Below are 13,323 nucleotides of genomic sequence, written 5' to 3'. Positions count from 1 at the left end.
CTAAAGAAAATGCAACTGCTATGCAAATCCTACATAGATAAACCTGTGACTATAGATACACTGGCTGTATTGACATTGCAGCTGTACAAGTTGCAGAATGCTGAATCTTAAATGTACGCATTTCATATGGAAACAGCTGTCCACTCCACAGGACAAGGGAAGGCAGGGCCACATCCACTAGCAAAGTGGTGGGCTGGTAAACTCATTCAGAGACCCCCCTCCCCCCGTGTTTCTGTGGTACAGGTTGCATCTTGATTCTTCTCCTCCTCGTCCTTTTCCTCCTCCTCCCCTTGTTTTTGGTAGGGTCTCACTCTAAGAGCCCAGCCTGACCTTGAACTCACCCTATAGCCCCAGGCTTGCCTCCAGCAACAGTGATCCTCCTAACTCCCCTCCCTGGTGCTGGAACTTAAGATGTGACCCCACGGCCAGCTCACCTCACATTCCTACTCTAAACTAATTTAGAGAGTGAGTAGGTAGAAGCACTGAGTGACATTTTGTTTTTGGAAGAACAGTTTACTGAACCAACTACAAAACAAGGCTAGATAGTAACTAGAGCACTGTCTTCAATCTCAGTTATATTCTGAATAAAAACGGAAGTACAAAACAGCATATATTCAGTTTGACCTCATTGCAGTAAAAATAAAGGATATATATGTGGCAAACAACAATAAGATCTGGCCAGATAATCACTTAATGATTCATCTCTGGTAGAATTATAGCTCTACTGTTTCTTTTTCATTTATTTATATTGTTTAATATTTCTGGGATTTTTGTTTTTTGAGGTAGGGTCTCATTCTACCACAGGCTGACCTGGAGTTCACTATGTGGTCTCAGGGTGGCCTTGAACTCATGGTGATCCTCCTGCCTCTGCCTCCCAACGTGTGTGTCACCATGCCCAGCTAATATTTCTTACAATGAATATGCATATAGCTTTTGTCATAACTGTCATTTAACATTTTATTATAGGGAGCTGGGAAGATGGTTCAACCATCAAAGGCTCTTGCTTGCAAAGTCTGCTGGTCCAGATTCAATTGCCAAGCTGCCCATGTAAGCTAGATACAAAAAATGGTGCAAGTGTCTGGTATTCATTTTCAGAGGCAAAAGGACCTGAAATACAAATAAATTTTTAAATTTTATCTAATTTTTAATCAATAATTCATATTCATTACACATACTATATTCATATATATGTTTTGGGTTTCTTTTCAAGGTAGGGTCTCACTTTAGTCTAGGCTGACCTGGAACTTATTCTTTAGCCCAGGGTAATTTTGAACTCATGGTGATTCTCCTATTTTAGCCACCCAAGTGTTGGCATTAAAGGTATGTGCCACCATGCCTGATAACTTTTTTTATTACTCCTATATTTGAAGGCAAGAAAATACCATGATTTTAACAGCATCCCTAACCCCTTTCAGTTAATATTTCCTATCAGCTAAATGAGATGAATAGCTACTTAAAGGTTATTCTAAGTTTTAGATCAGATAGTTTAGTGATAGTAAATGTTTTGCTTGGCACTTAGTATGGGATAAAGATTCATTGCATATTTGACCAGGGGCCTTGTTGTGGTCCTTCAGAAGTAAATGATAGAGATGGAGTGCAGAGCCATAAGGCTCTGTGTAGAACCCAGAGCAGGAAAAACAGTAAGCCTTGATGGATGCTACAGCAAACACTGTGGTGCTGGTGGTGGTGATACAGACTCTCCAATAATGCAGAATAATTTTTCTAAATAATGTAAATATTATTTTCAAAGTAATTATCAATATATAGCTTTGAATTCTAGGTTCATAAAATAGCTAAAGCAGTTTCATTCTACATATGACAGTGATGAATTCATCTTTTTGAAAGAATCAAGATAAAATTATCTGGCTCATTTTATGTCTTGTAATGAAGAGTTGCTAGGGCAACATCTCTGCTCAATACTTCATTTCCAAGGTGACAGATTTGATACTGATCCAGAAAACTGAAAAGCAAAAAACAGCATTGTGTTTCCACCGAAGAAAGAACCCATGTGTAAGTCATGAAGGAGACAAAGAGCAGCAGACTAAGGCAGAGATTGCTTCTCAACCCAGACAGATGCAGCCTTGTGCAGCTGAGGAAGAAACCTGTAAAATTCTCTGCGAAGGACTAGGAAGGTGGCTCAGTGGGTAAAGCACATGCTGAACAAGTGTGAGGACCTGGCCCTGAGTACCCAGAACTCATGTAAGTTGGTGAGGTAGTGTGCGTCCATAATAGGATGTGGAGCCAGGAGAATCCCTGGAGTTTGCAGTGGCAAACAACAAAAGACCTGCCTCAGATAAGGGGAAAGTCAAAGCTGACACTAAGCTTGTCTTCTGACCTCCACATGCACACCATCACATACATGCATCCACAATCACACACATGAACACACAGAGGCAAAAACAAATTCTTCAGTAAAGTGATGTAAGAGGCTCGCACATTCCCTTTCCAAGTCCATTCTATTGATAAGTCTACTTTTTTTTTGTAAAATGACAGCTCCAAATTCCTAAAAGCTCTATGTCTAATGAAGTGGGAGATATTTTAGATTATTGTATTGCTATTCTTCCCATTTCTAGATGAGAATCTCTTCTAGTCAGAAAATATTAGGGAATAAAAGATACAAATGCAAGATATTTGAAATTTATGCTTAGTTATTTTGGAATACATAATACATTATTTATGACTAAAGTCACACTGCTGTGCAGTAGATCTCAAAACCTATTACTTCTATGTCAAATCTTGTATTCTTACTTTTATTTTATTTTGAGAGAGAGAGAAAGAGGCAGAGAAAGAGTGAGAGAGAGAGAGAGAGAGAATGGGCATGCCAGGGCCTTCAGCTACTGCAAAGGAACTCAAGATGTGTGGTGGTTTGATTCAGGTGCCCCCATAAATTTAGGTGTTCTGAATGCTAGGTTCCCAGCTGATGGATATTTGGGAATTAATGCCTCCTGGAGGGAGTGTATTGTTGGGGGCGGGCTTATGGGTGTTATAGCCAGTTTCCACATGCCAGTGTTTGGCACACTCTCCTGTTGCTATTGTCCACCTTATGTTGGCCAGGGGGTGATGTCCATCCTCTGCTCATGCCATCGTTTTCCCCTGCCATCGTGGAGCTTCCCCTCGAGCCTGTATGCCAAAATAAATCTCTTTTACCCAGAAGCTGCTCTTGGTTGGGTGATTTCTAACAGCAATGCGAATCTGATTGCAACAGGTTGTGTGTGCCCCCTTGTGTGCATGTGCAACATAGGGCACTTGTGTCACTGTGCATCTGGATTACGTGCGACTGGGAGATTTGAACATGAGTTCTTAGGCTTCACAGGCAAGCGCCTTAACTGCTAAACCATCTCTCCAGCTCTCCTTACTTTTTTTTTGTTTAAATTTATTTATTTATTTATTTGAGAGCAACAGACACAGAGAGAAAGACAGATAGAGGGAGAGAGAGAGAATGGGCGCGCCAGGGCTTCCAGCCTCTGCAAACGAACTCCAGACGCATACGCCCCCTTGTGCATCTGGCTAACGTGGGACCTGGGGAACCGAGCCTCGAACCGGGGTCCTTAGGCTTCACAGGCAAGCGCTTAACCGCTAAGCCATCTCCTCAGCCCCTCCTTACATTTTTTGATCAACAAGCTCCCCACCGCCTCCCTTCCTGCCATTTCCATTCTGGTAGCCATCACTCCACTCTATATTACTAGGAGCTCCACTCTATTAGATTCCACATGGAAATGAGATCATGCAGTTGCACCATAAAACAATTATAGGTAAATGAGGTGATGGATATGTTAATTCGCTTGATTTAATTATGTTACATTGTAAAACAGATGTCAATATCATATTGTGCCCTATGAATGTGTACATGATGATTTATCAATTAAAAATAAAAAGTTGAACTTTTTTTTTTTTTTCCAAAGTAGGGTCTCACTCTAGCCTGGAATTCACTATGTAGTCTTATGCTGGCTTCAAACTCACAGCAATCCTCCTACCTTAGTATCCCTAGTCCTGGGATTAAAGGTGAGTGTCACCACACCTGGCAAAAGTTAAACTTTAAAAAAATATGCTCTGGAGGTGAGAGAGGGGTGTATTACAGGTCATTTCTCTTACCACCCTGACTCTTGGTCATCTACTAATGAAGGGTAGATGTTCTGGGCAGGGCAATCAATGTGTGCATGCTTGTGCTCAGAATTTAATGCCACCAAGCACAAGTACCCATGGGAAAATGCCCATCCCTCTTCCCTAAGCCTCGCTTTCTAAAGCAGAATACTAGAATGTTCTAAAGAGCAGGACCCTCACTCATGTTCCTCCAGATTCTTTCCTTCTTGATAATCCGGGATAGAGTCTTTACGGTTAATCTTGATATTTTTCTCTCTAGCACTCACCCTGTTCAGTCCCCGTTGACTTGACTTCATAGCAGCCCTGGTGGACTTGCCTCCTGACAGCCCCATCTTCCCAGCCACACACCTCACAACTGCCTGTACCTAGCAGCCAAAACCTAAGGTTAATTTTTCCTGTGCTGAAAACCCTCCTGTCCCTTTGAGATTAAGTTCAAAGTCCTTACCATGTTCAAAGCTCTTCCTTCATTATTTTAATGCCTCTCTCCAGCCTAAAACTGTCTCTGGAACAACAAACTTTCTCTGCTTTTAGGCTACCTGCAGCTCTCCCACAGCCTGGGACCTTCTTCCCACTCCCTCAATCTATCCCTCCACTCCTGAGCCTGGGTGTCATCTGGTGAGGTGAGCCTTCACTAAATGCTGAAGCTGAGGCAGGACTCCCCTGTAATCTCACTTGTCATGACAAATTGCAATTTTTTTTTTTTTTTACTGCTCTAACCTCCATCAGACAGTAACTGGTGCTTAGGTAGGAAAGTTGGTTGTCTTGTTTGGCATATATTCTAAAGCTCAGCAGAGAACATGTTAGTTAGGTAATGTTCATTGATGACTTTTAGAATGCAAGCTAACATTTATTGAGTGCTTGTTAAGTATTATCTATTTTACTGCTTTTAATCTTAATAGCTGTGAGCAGGTATGTTATTATTCCCAGAGAATAGCTACAGTGCATGCATCATAAAGAACATATTTCTGAATGTTGGACTGAGTTACTGAGTCTCAAGGGACAAGATGAAAAAGGAGAGTATATCCACTTCCCGTGTGTGTGTTGTGTGTGCACATGTACGTGTGGACATGAGGTCCATGCATACGCAAGTGAAGACTAGAGGAGGGTGGCAGGTGTCCTATGTCACTCTTCTATATTATTTCCTTGAGACAGACTCTCTCACTGAACCTAGAGTTTGCTGGTTTTCAGCTAGCCTGGCTGAAATTGGGGCCTAGCGATCATGATCCTTCTGTCTCTACCCCCCAACTCTGGGGTTATAGGACGGCATGGCCACATCTGGCTTTTTAAAAATATATTTATTCATTTATGAGAGATAATGGGTACATCAGGCCTCTAGCCACTGCAAACAAACTCCAAACCCAAACACCATCTTGTGCATCTGGCTTACATAGATTCTGGGGAGTCAAACCTGGGTCCTTAAGGCTTTGCAGACAAGCACTTTAACTGCTAAGCCATCTCTCAAGCCCTATATCGATCCTTTTGTTAGGTTGCTGGGGATTGAACTCAGGTCCTCATGTTTGCACAGCAAGTACTCTTACTTGTTGAGCCATCTCCCCAACTCTCAGAAATAATTTTTTAGTTATTATTATTATTTACTTTTTGAGAGGTAATCAGGCTACTTGCAGCTCTCCCACAGCCTGGAATCCACTTCCCACTCCCTTCAACTTCCTAACCCATTCTATCCCTCCAGACCTGAGCCTGGATACCACCATCTTCTTCCCTTTAGTTTCATTTTCTAAAGGCAGAATGCTAGAATGTTCTAAAGAAAGAGCAGAACTCTCACTCCTATTAATAAAATGGCAAATTCATATGGTATTACCTTATTAAAATTTTTATCATATTTCTTATATGTATGATAGGTATACACATATATACATATATGTATGTAGAAAAAAACAAAGTAAATTCACCATATTATTTAAAATGCTCCTTCTTGTTTTTGGTTTTCTTTTTTTAATATTTTATTTTTATTTATTTATTTGAGGGAGAGAGAAAGAGTGGGCACACCATGGTATCCAGCCACTTCTAATAAACTCCACATGCATGCGCCACCTTGTACATCTGGCTTACATGGGCCTGAGGAATCAAACCTGGGTCCTTTGGCTTTGCAAGCAAGTACCTAAACTACTAAGCCATCTCTTCAGCCTTAAAATGCTTCCTTCTTGATCAAAAATGGTTGTGAGAGAAGCACTCTTATTTTCCTCATGAAGCTTGTGTAGTTTAAATATCACACATTGACTATTCATTCATATATTTCCAAATAAAAAGAAAACAATTATTTAAAATTAAGTTTAAGGTCTTGACAGGAATTTGGTGAATGCTGTATTGTGTCCCCAAGAAAATATGCTGATATTGTATATATGTAAGTACAATGATTGAGACGGGGAGGTAATATGATGGAGAATGGAATTTCAAAGGGGAAAGTGTCAGGGGGGAGGGAGGGAATTACCATGGGATATTTTTTTTTATAATCATGGAAAATGTTAATAAAAATTTTAAAAAAATTAAGTTTATTCTATATTTCCACCATTTTCTCATTTGCTTTTAGTTTTGCTTTTCTTGGTATAAATTAATACATTTCAGAGTTGCAAGAACTACAATAAAAACTGAAAAGCATATAAAATAAAGCAAGTATCAACAACAACCTTAACACCCAGCTAAACTGCTGACATTTTGGTAGAAGAAAACATGGAGGGAACAAGCATACAAACATTTGATCAAATTGCTAACATACTACATGTGGAGTTTGCATGTGATACTGAGGACTTTCTGTTTATATTTGTCACTATCTCAGATTACAGTGTTTCCATACATAAGTCCCTTGAATATAGATGTATATAGTGGGTAAATGTCGAAAGCTCTTAAAATTCCTGAACATATTGACCAAGGTTGTACCAGTTTAAAATCCCACAAGCAGGATATAAAATTTCTCTTAATTTTATTTTTGCCATTACTGTTTATTAGTATTTTTTAACCTTGTGAAGTTGATGGGAGAACCAGTATCTAATTGATTTGCAGTTTGTATTTTTCCCTTCCTCCCAGATTTTCTGTGGAGGTGGTTTTTTTTTTTTTTTTATCATTTTCTCATCCCTTTCTGGTGAGGATGTGTGTGCATATATGAATCTATACTGAACTCTGATTTACACACACACTGATTTATACTGAGCCACATATGCATATATATAAATCACTCTTATGAACTTTTGTCTATACTTGTCCCAGATTCCTAATGACTGCTTCCACTTGATATGCTTTTATGCAAAATAAGAATCGTAATGTAGTCTATAAATATTTCCTTCTGATTTGATGATTATATTTTTCTAGCTTACCACATTTCTTTTTGAGAAATTTACTTTTCAATGTATCTCAAGTTGTTGGGAGTATGAGAAGCATGAGTATAAGCCCAAGACAATTCTACTTCCACACAGAGTTCACCAGATATATTTTGTTCTAAATAAAACCCAGATGTATCAATAAAAGAAATATACAGATTATGAAGAAGCTGTCACCAAACTTTCTAGAAGGAGTAAATCAGTGTTCAGTTGCTTCCAGAACCCTGAAGCAAAATAGGCAGGAACAGAGTTGACAATGCTGTCTACAATTGCAAAGTAAGAGAGGGAATGCTGACATAGTGCTAACCACCCTCTGTGAGTTACGGTTTTTAAATGTGACTAATTAAAAGATTTCATCAGCTGATCTTCTTGGTGCAAATATGTTAAAACTAAGCTATCTCAAAGCTAGTTAAAGTTTCTTTTTTTCTTTAAAGTTTCCTTGCCTGTGTACTTTTAAATTTTTATTATGGAAGATTTCAATGTATTTTAGAACTAGAAAAAGGGCTAGAGAGATGGGTCAACACTTAAGGCACTTGCCTGAAAAACCTAATGACCTGAGTTTGATTCCCCAGTACCCATGTAAAGCCAGATGCACAAAGAGGCACATGCATCTGGAGTTTACTTGCAGTGGCTAGAGACCCTGGCACACCTATAGTCTCTGTCTCTTTATATATCTGTCTCTCTCTGCTTGCAAATAAATAAATAAAAATATTTACAAAACAAAACTAGAAAGAATGGTACAATAAGCCTCCTCCCACCAATAGTCTTATTATTCAAATTTAACATTTTTCAACTCATAGCCAATTTGTTCAAGCTACTCCCACCTTCCCTCCAACTACCTCACATCATCTAAATTATATGAAAGCAAATCCCTTTGTAAATATTTCAGTCTTGGAAAGCTCTTTAATGTTATTGTTTCCTTTTATCAACTATAAAGCATGGCTGTTGCTACTTCAACCATGAGTCACTGCTACATTTTCGGGAAGCTGTGGAACTCAGTCTTCATGTTCACACCCCACTCTAATCTGACTGCTGCAGGAGCTGCTCTGGCTAAAGACAAGGACCTCCCATTTCCCAAATCCAATGGTAATTTCTTTTTTTTTTTTTTTTTTTTTTGGTTTTTTGAGGTAAGGTCTCACTCTGGTCCAGGCTGACCTGGAATTAACTCTGTAGTCTCAGGGTGGCCTTGAACTCATGGCGATCCTCCTACCTCTGCCTCCCAAGTGCTGGGATTAAAGGCGTGTGCCACCAATGGTAATTTCTTAGTACAATTGTCCCGCAGTTTGAGGGTACTGGTTCTAATACATACTACCACCCTTGAAGATCACAAATCCTGTAGATGCTCCAGACCCTTGTATAAAACAGCATGGTTTTAATACAAACTTGCTCAATCCTCTTACCTACTTTAAGTCATCTTTAGATCATTTGTAAGATCCAACATAATAAAGTTCTATGTAGACAGCTGTTATGCTGTGCTGATTAGATAATAATGGCAAGAAAAAAGTTCATATTTAGCACAGATGCCACTTTCAATCTAAGGTTGGTTAAACCCATAGATGTAGAGCCCACAGACACCAAGGGCCAACTGCACTTATTCAGCCTTTCTCTACATCTAACCCTACCATACACTCCTACTGAAAGTTCTTTTACACCTATGAGAACACACCTACCTCTCTTTGCTCTCCTCCACCTTTGGAGAAGGGCTTCATAAGAGAAAAACAAAACAACAACAACAAAATTTGATTTAGGAAGAGAAGGCACACAAATGAAGGATGTCACCTCTCTTGAGGTCTCTATGTCCTTAGTTACTAGGTTATGTCCATTTATGACTATGACCTAGAGACTTTTCAACATTTCCACACACCCATACTGCAGCAAGATACCACAAGCTGTCAATCCACCAAAGGCCAATATTTTCCTGACTTAAAAAGAGAAATATTAAGAGTCCCATTTTTACTGATGTTACTTCTTTCAATGAATGAAATATGTCTCAGTTAAAACTGCATAACAAACTAAAATAAATTGATAATAAATGTAATAATAATAAATGTGATGCTAAATAATAAAATTATTAATTTAAATAAATATTTATTTGCACATAGAGAGAGAGAGAAGAAAGAGAGAGAGAGAGAGAGAATGGGCATACCAGGCCTCTAGCCACTGCAAACTCCAGATGCGTGTGCCACTTTGTATATCTGGCTTCACATGGGTACTGGGGAATCAAACTCCAGTAATTAGATTTTGAAGACAAGTACCTTAACTGCTGAGCCATCTCTCCAGCCCCCAAATTACTAATCTTATGTATGTGTATGTGACATGTTTGTGTATGTGTGTACAGGTACATGTGTGTAGGGGAGCATGCATGCACACGTATGTGTGTGGGGGGGCTAGAGGACAGGACAACCTTGGATATCATGCTCAGAAACACTCCCACCTTTGGTCATTCATTGGCCTGGATCTCATTCATTAGGGTGGATAGATAGGCTGGCCAGTGAGCCCCAGCGATCCTCCTCCTTAGGGCTGGAATTACAGACACACCACCACATCTAGCATTTACATAGATAGTGGGGACTGAACTCAGGTCCTTGTGTTTGAAAGGTTAGGACTTTACTGACTAAACTATCCCCTTGGTCATTGAAATGGATTATTTTTATGTTATTTGATCAGAAAAATTGAAACTACTTCAAGCAGGGACATATAGACAACCAGATTACCTTATCAAAGACCTTGGAAACGACATGCTTATCCAGAACGGGGACGTAAGTGGGGCTGTGGGGCACTGCCGTCTCTGACAAGGCATCCATGATGGTGAGTTTCTTGGCAACAAGACCATGGGACTGAAGCCAGAGTGCTGAGGACATCTCTGAAGAGCTAAGAGTACAAAATTGTGTAGTTTTAAAACTTGCAACTTGTTAGATAACAAAAATATAGCAAATTGTCCTCATAAAATTAAGGTACTTACCTGATAGAAACTTGACTTTCTTCTTGAGTCAATTTTTCTGACAATTTGTCATCCAGATTCCCATTCGTCAGCAGGATATTCGTTTCTGTGGGAGGAAATGACAGTTGTGTACATTGCTCACATACGTGGGTTGATCTTAAAAGGTAAAAGGATCACACTTATTCAGGTCAGCCATGATGATGGCTAATAAATAGCGTATTTCAGAGACCATATCCTGACCCGCCAGAGTCGGTTCTCAGGCAAGATTCATTTGCAATTTACACGAAAGCCCAAGGCACAGGTAATATGGCACTGTCATTGTTTTCTTATCTACCTGTGTACCTCACCCTCCTACATGGATATCTCTCTCCATGGACATGCTCATTCTCTCACTCTCCAGAAGTTTTATATTGAGCATGTTCAACCAAAGAGTGAGGGAGATGGCTTAGTAGATACAATGCTTGCTGCACAAGTGAGAGGACCAGCCCCGATGTAACTGCTGGGTGGGTGTAGTAGATGGTTTAATCTTAACATTCAAGAAGTAGAGACAGGATCCCCAGGGAAGGCTGGTTAGTTAGGTGAGCAGAATTAGAGCACTCTGGGCTCGAATGAGAGATACTGCCTCAGTAAAATAAGGAGCAGAGTACCTGAGAAAGACACTTGATGTCACCTCTGACCCCCACACGCACACCCATACTCATATGCACCCATGCACATACACAAAGCGCACATACACACATGCACACACATACACACACATGCAAAAACAAAAATTCAGCCAGAATACTGTCTACCAATAAATTCTCAATGTTCAAATCCTCCATGAGGATTTTATTTTATTTATTACTTATTTATTTTATTGAGGAGAGACTCAAGAACGCTTTACATCATGTTGCATTGTTTTGTGGTTCTTTGGCGTCATGTAGGAAATGAAGGACTCTGTTAGATGTGATTTGGTTGTAAGTTCAAATTTTGAAATTAGTAGTTAAGGTTTTAAATGTATAGCCTTATATAAACTTGGATTTCTAAATGGAAAAGACTACTTACTTCATTAACTAAGCAGAATCTAAAAGGAAGGAAGTTTGGGAATGAGTTGGTTAAATGTCTAAGAAATCATGTTGTAGTCATCATATGATAAACCCTGTAAAGAAAAGACTCACGTAGCAGACTGAGGAAAGACAGGCTATCTGAAATGGATGGAGAGATTTCACATGGAACAGCCCTGAGGGCGACAGGATTTGATGAGCTATGATGAGTATCAACACCAGGTGGACATTTGTCATTCAGGTGCTTCCTGCTACCTAGGGGACTGTGAATGGTTGTGTTTGGGATTTATTGATTAACTACTTGAAATATAGGGAACATACTCTAGGATTAAACTTTAAAAATTCATTATGTGAAGAATAATAATCATAAATAGCAATTAATAGAGTGGACAAGTCCTATTTTCTTCACATTTAGCCCCAAAAGGTTGACAATGTGAACCAGAGAGTGGCTCATCAGCTGGTCAAGTAGGGCTACCTCTGAATGAAGGGACAAAAATAATTTCACATGAAATATTCACTTTTATTTTTGGCTTTTTTTTTTTTGAGGTAGGGTCTTACTCTATCCCAGGCTGTCCTAGAATTCACTATGGAGTCTCAGGGTGACCTTGAACTCACTCTGCCTTCAGAGTGATGGGATTAAAGGTGTGCTACTGCACCTGACTAAAATATGTACATTTCTAAGCCCAGAGTGGTGGCAAGTAAGCATTACCTCTGGCATGTGGTTATATGAGCCACTCAAACACCAGCAGCACAAATGTAGCCCCAAAACATCCAATGCACTAAAGTGAGAGAAGAGACTTACAAGGGAATCTCTAAAGTTGGGCACAACTTAAATGTAATGTGCGCCCCTGAAACATATCCCACCCAGTTCTTTCAGGAATAGACACAATGTGCAAAGGACAAAAGGAAGCTGAGTATGGCTTCTTAGGGTAGGGACCCTCTTAGGCTTGCCTTTGTTACTAGGAGCAGTGGTCCAGCTGCTGGAGTTGGAGAGGCTGTCCTGTTCACTGCAGCCTGGTCTCTTGAGAGTGGACATCTGCCTTCTGAGTAGGCTGGTTTTGGTAGGTTCTGTTGATATCATGGGAAAGGGGGTAAAGGACTTAGGGGAAGAAGGAAAAGCTTAAAAATGCACCTATTTTGTCACAAGAAGATTGAGACCTTGGTTTTCCATCCCTCACAGGACAGTCTACCACAACTGAATGCTTCCATAATGGCTTACTTCCTTTAGCTGAACTTAAGCTGTTCCCATATTCAAAAGAAATCTCCTTTCAAGCTCATTCAGGTGCGAAGAGGGGGAGGCAGAATTCAGTTCTTTGTGGTTGTAGGACCGAGGTCCCTGTTTCCCTAGGGACTCTAGGCCAAGGACCATTCTCACCTCCTTAAGTACTTATTGCATAGCTTTCAATATGCTTCACTATCTTCAAGACAGCAGTGGTGCATTGAATTCTCTCATGTTCAGATCTCCCTGGTTCCTTCTTCTGCCACCAGCTGAAGAAAGCTCCTGTGTCTAATTGATTTTATGATTTATGATTATCATGAACCCACCTAGATAACTTTGTCTTTAAGTCAACACAATATAATCATGAGTGCTACAGGATGTAAGGCAGAATGTCTATGTTCACAAATTCTGTTCACCATAGTTGTCCAAGCCTCTACTTAGAGTCTTTCCTACCATTTGTTGGTCCTTTCAACTAGAAAGTAGACATTTATCAAATATGGACTTTTAATCTGAACATGCTACAGGATAATGAGTCTGTGACAAGACATATTGATTACTTTCCATGTTATAACGTAAACAAAACACTGACTGCAAATTTGTTCTGTGTTCTTGACAAATTAGAGACACAAGCACCTTGGCTTTTATGTAAACACTCATGAAAGAACTGTGCCCTTGCTCTCAACA

At 39.8% G+C, this 13,323-nt stretch overlaps 1 protein-coding gene across 1 annotated transcript in view; it reads right to left on the bottom strand.

Annotated features, from left to right (window-relative positions):
* Vwa3b (von Willebrand factor A domain containing 3B) overlaps positions 1 to 13,323 on the bottom strand; it is a 202,780-nt gene that overhangs the window by 63,692 nt on the left and 125,765 nt on the right. Inside the window, exons 17-19 of the mRNA XM_004669758.2 lie at positions 12,372 to 12,488; positions 10,396 to 10,480; positions 10,148 to 10,304 (exon numbers count right to left, since the gene is read on the bottom strand). Of these exons, the coding sequence (XP_004669815.2) occupies positions 10,148 to 10,304; positions 10,396 to 10,480; positions 12,372 to 12,488 (359 nt within the window). The remainder of the gene's footprint in view (positions 1 to 10,147; positions 10,305 to 10,395; positions 10,481 to 12,371; positions 12,489 to 13,323) is intronic.

This window comes from Jaculus jaculus, chromosome 4 (assembly GCF_020740685.1).
Source record: "Jaculus jaculus isolate mJacJac1 chromosome 4, mJacJac1.mat.Y.cur, whole genome shotgun sequence".
NCBI lineage: Eukaryota > Metazoa > Chordata > Mammalia > Rodentia > Dipodidae > Jaculus > Jaculus jaculus.
This window is presented reverse-complemented; position numbering and strand designations above follow the sequence as displayed.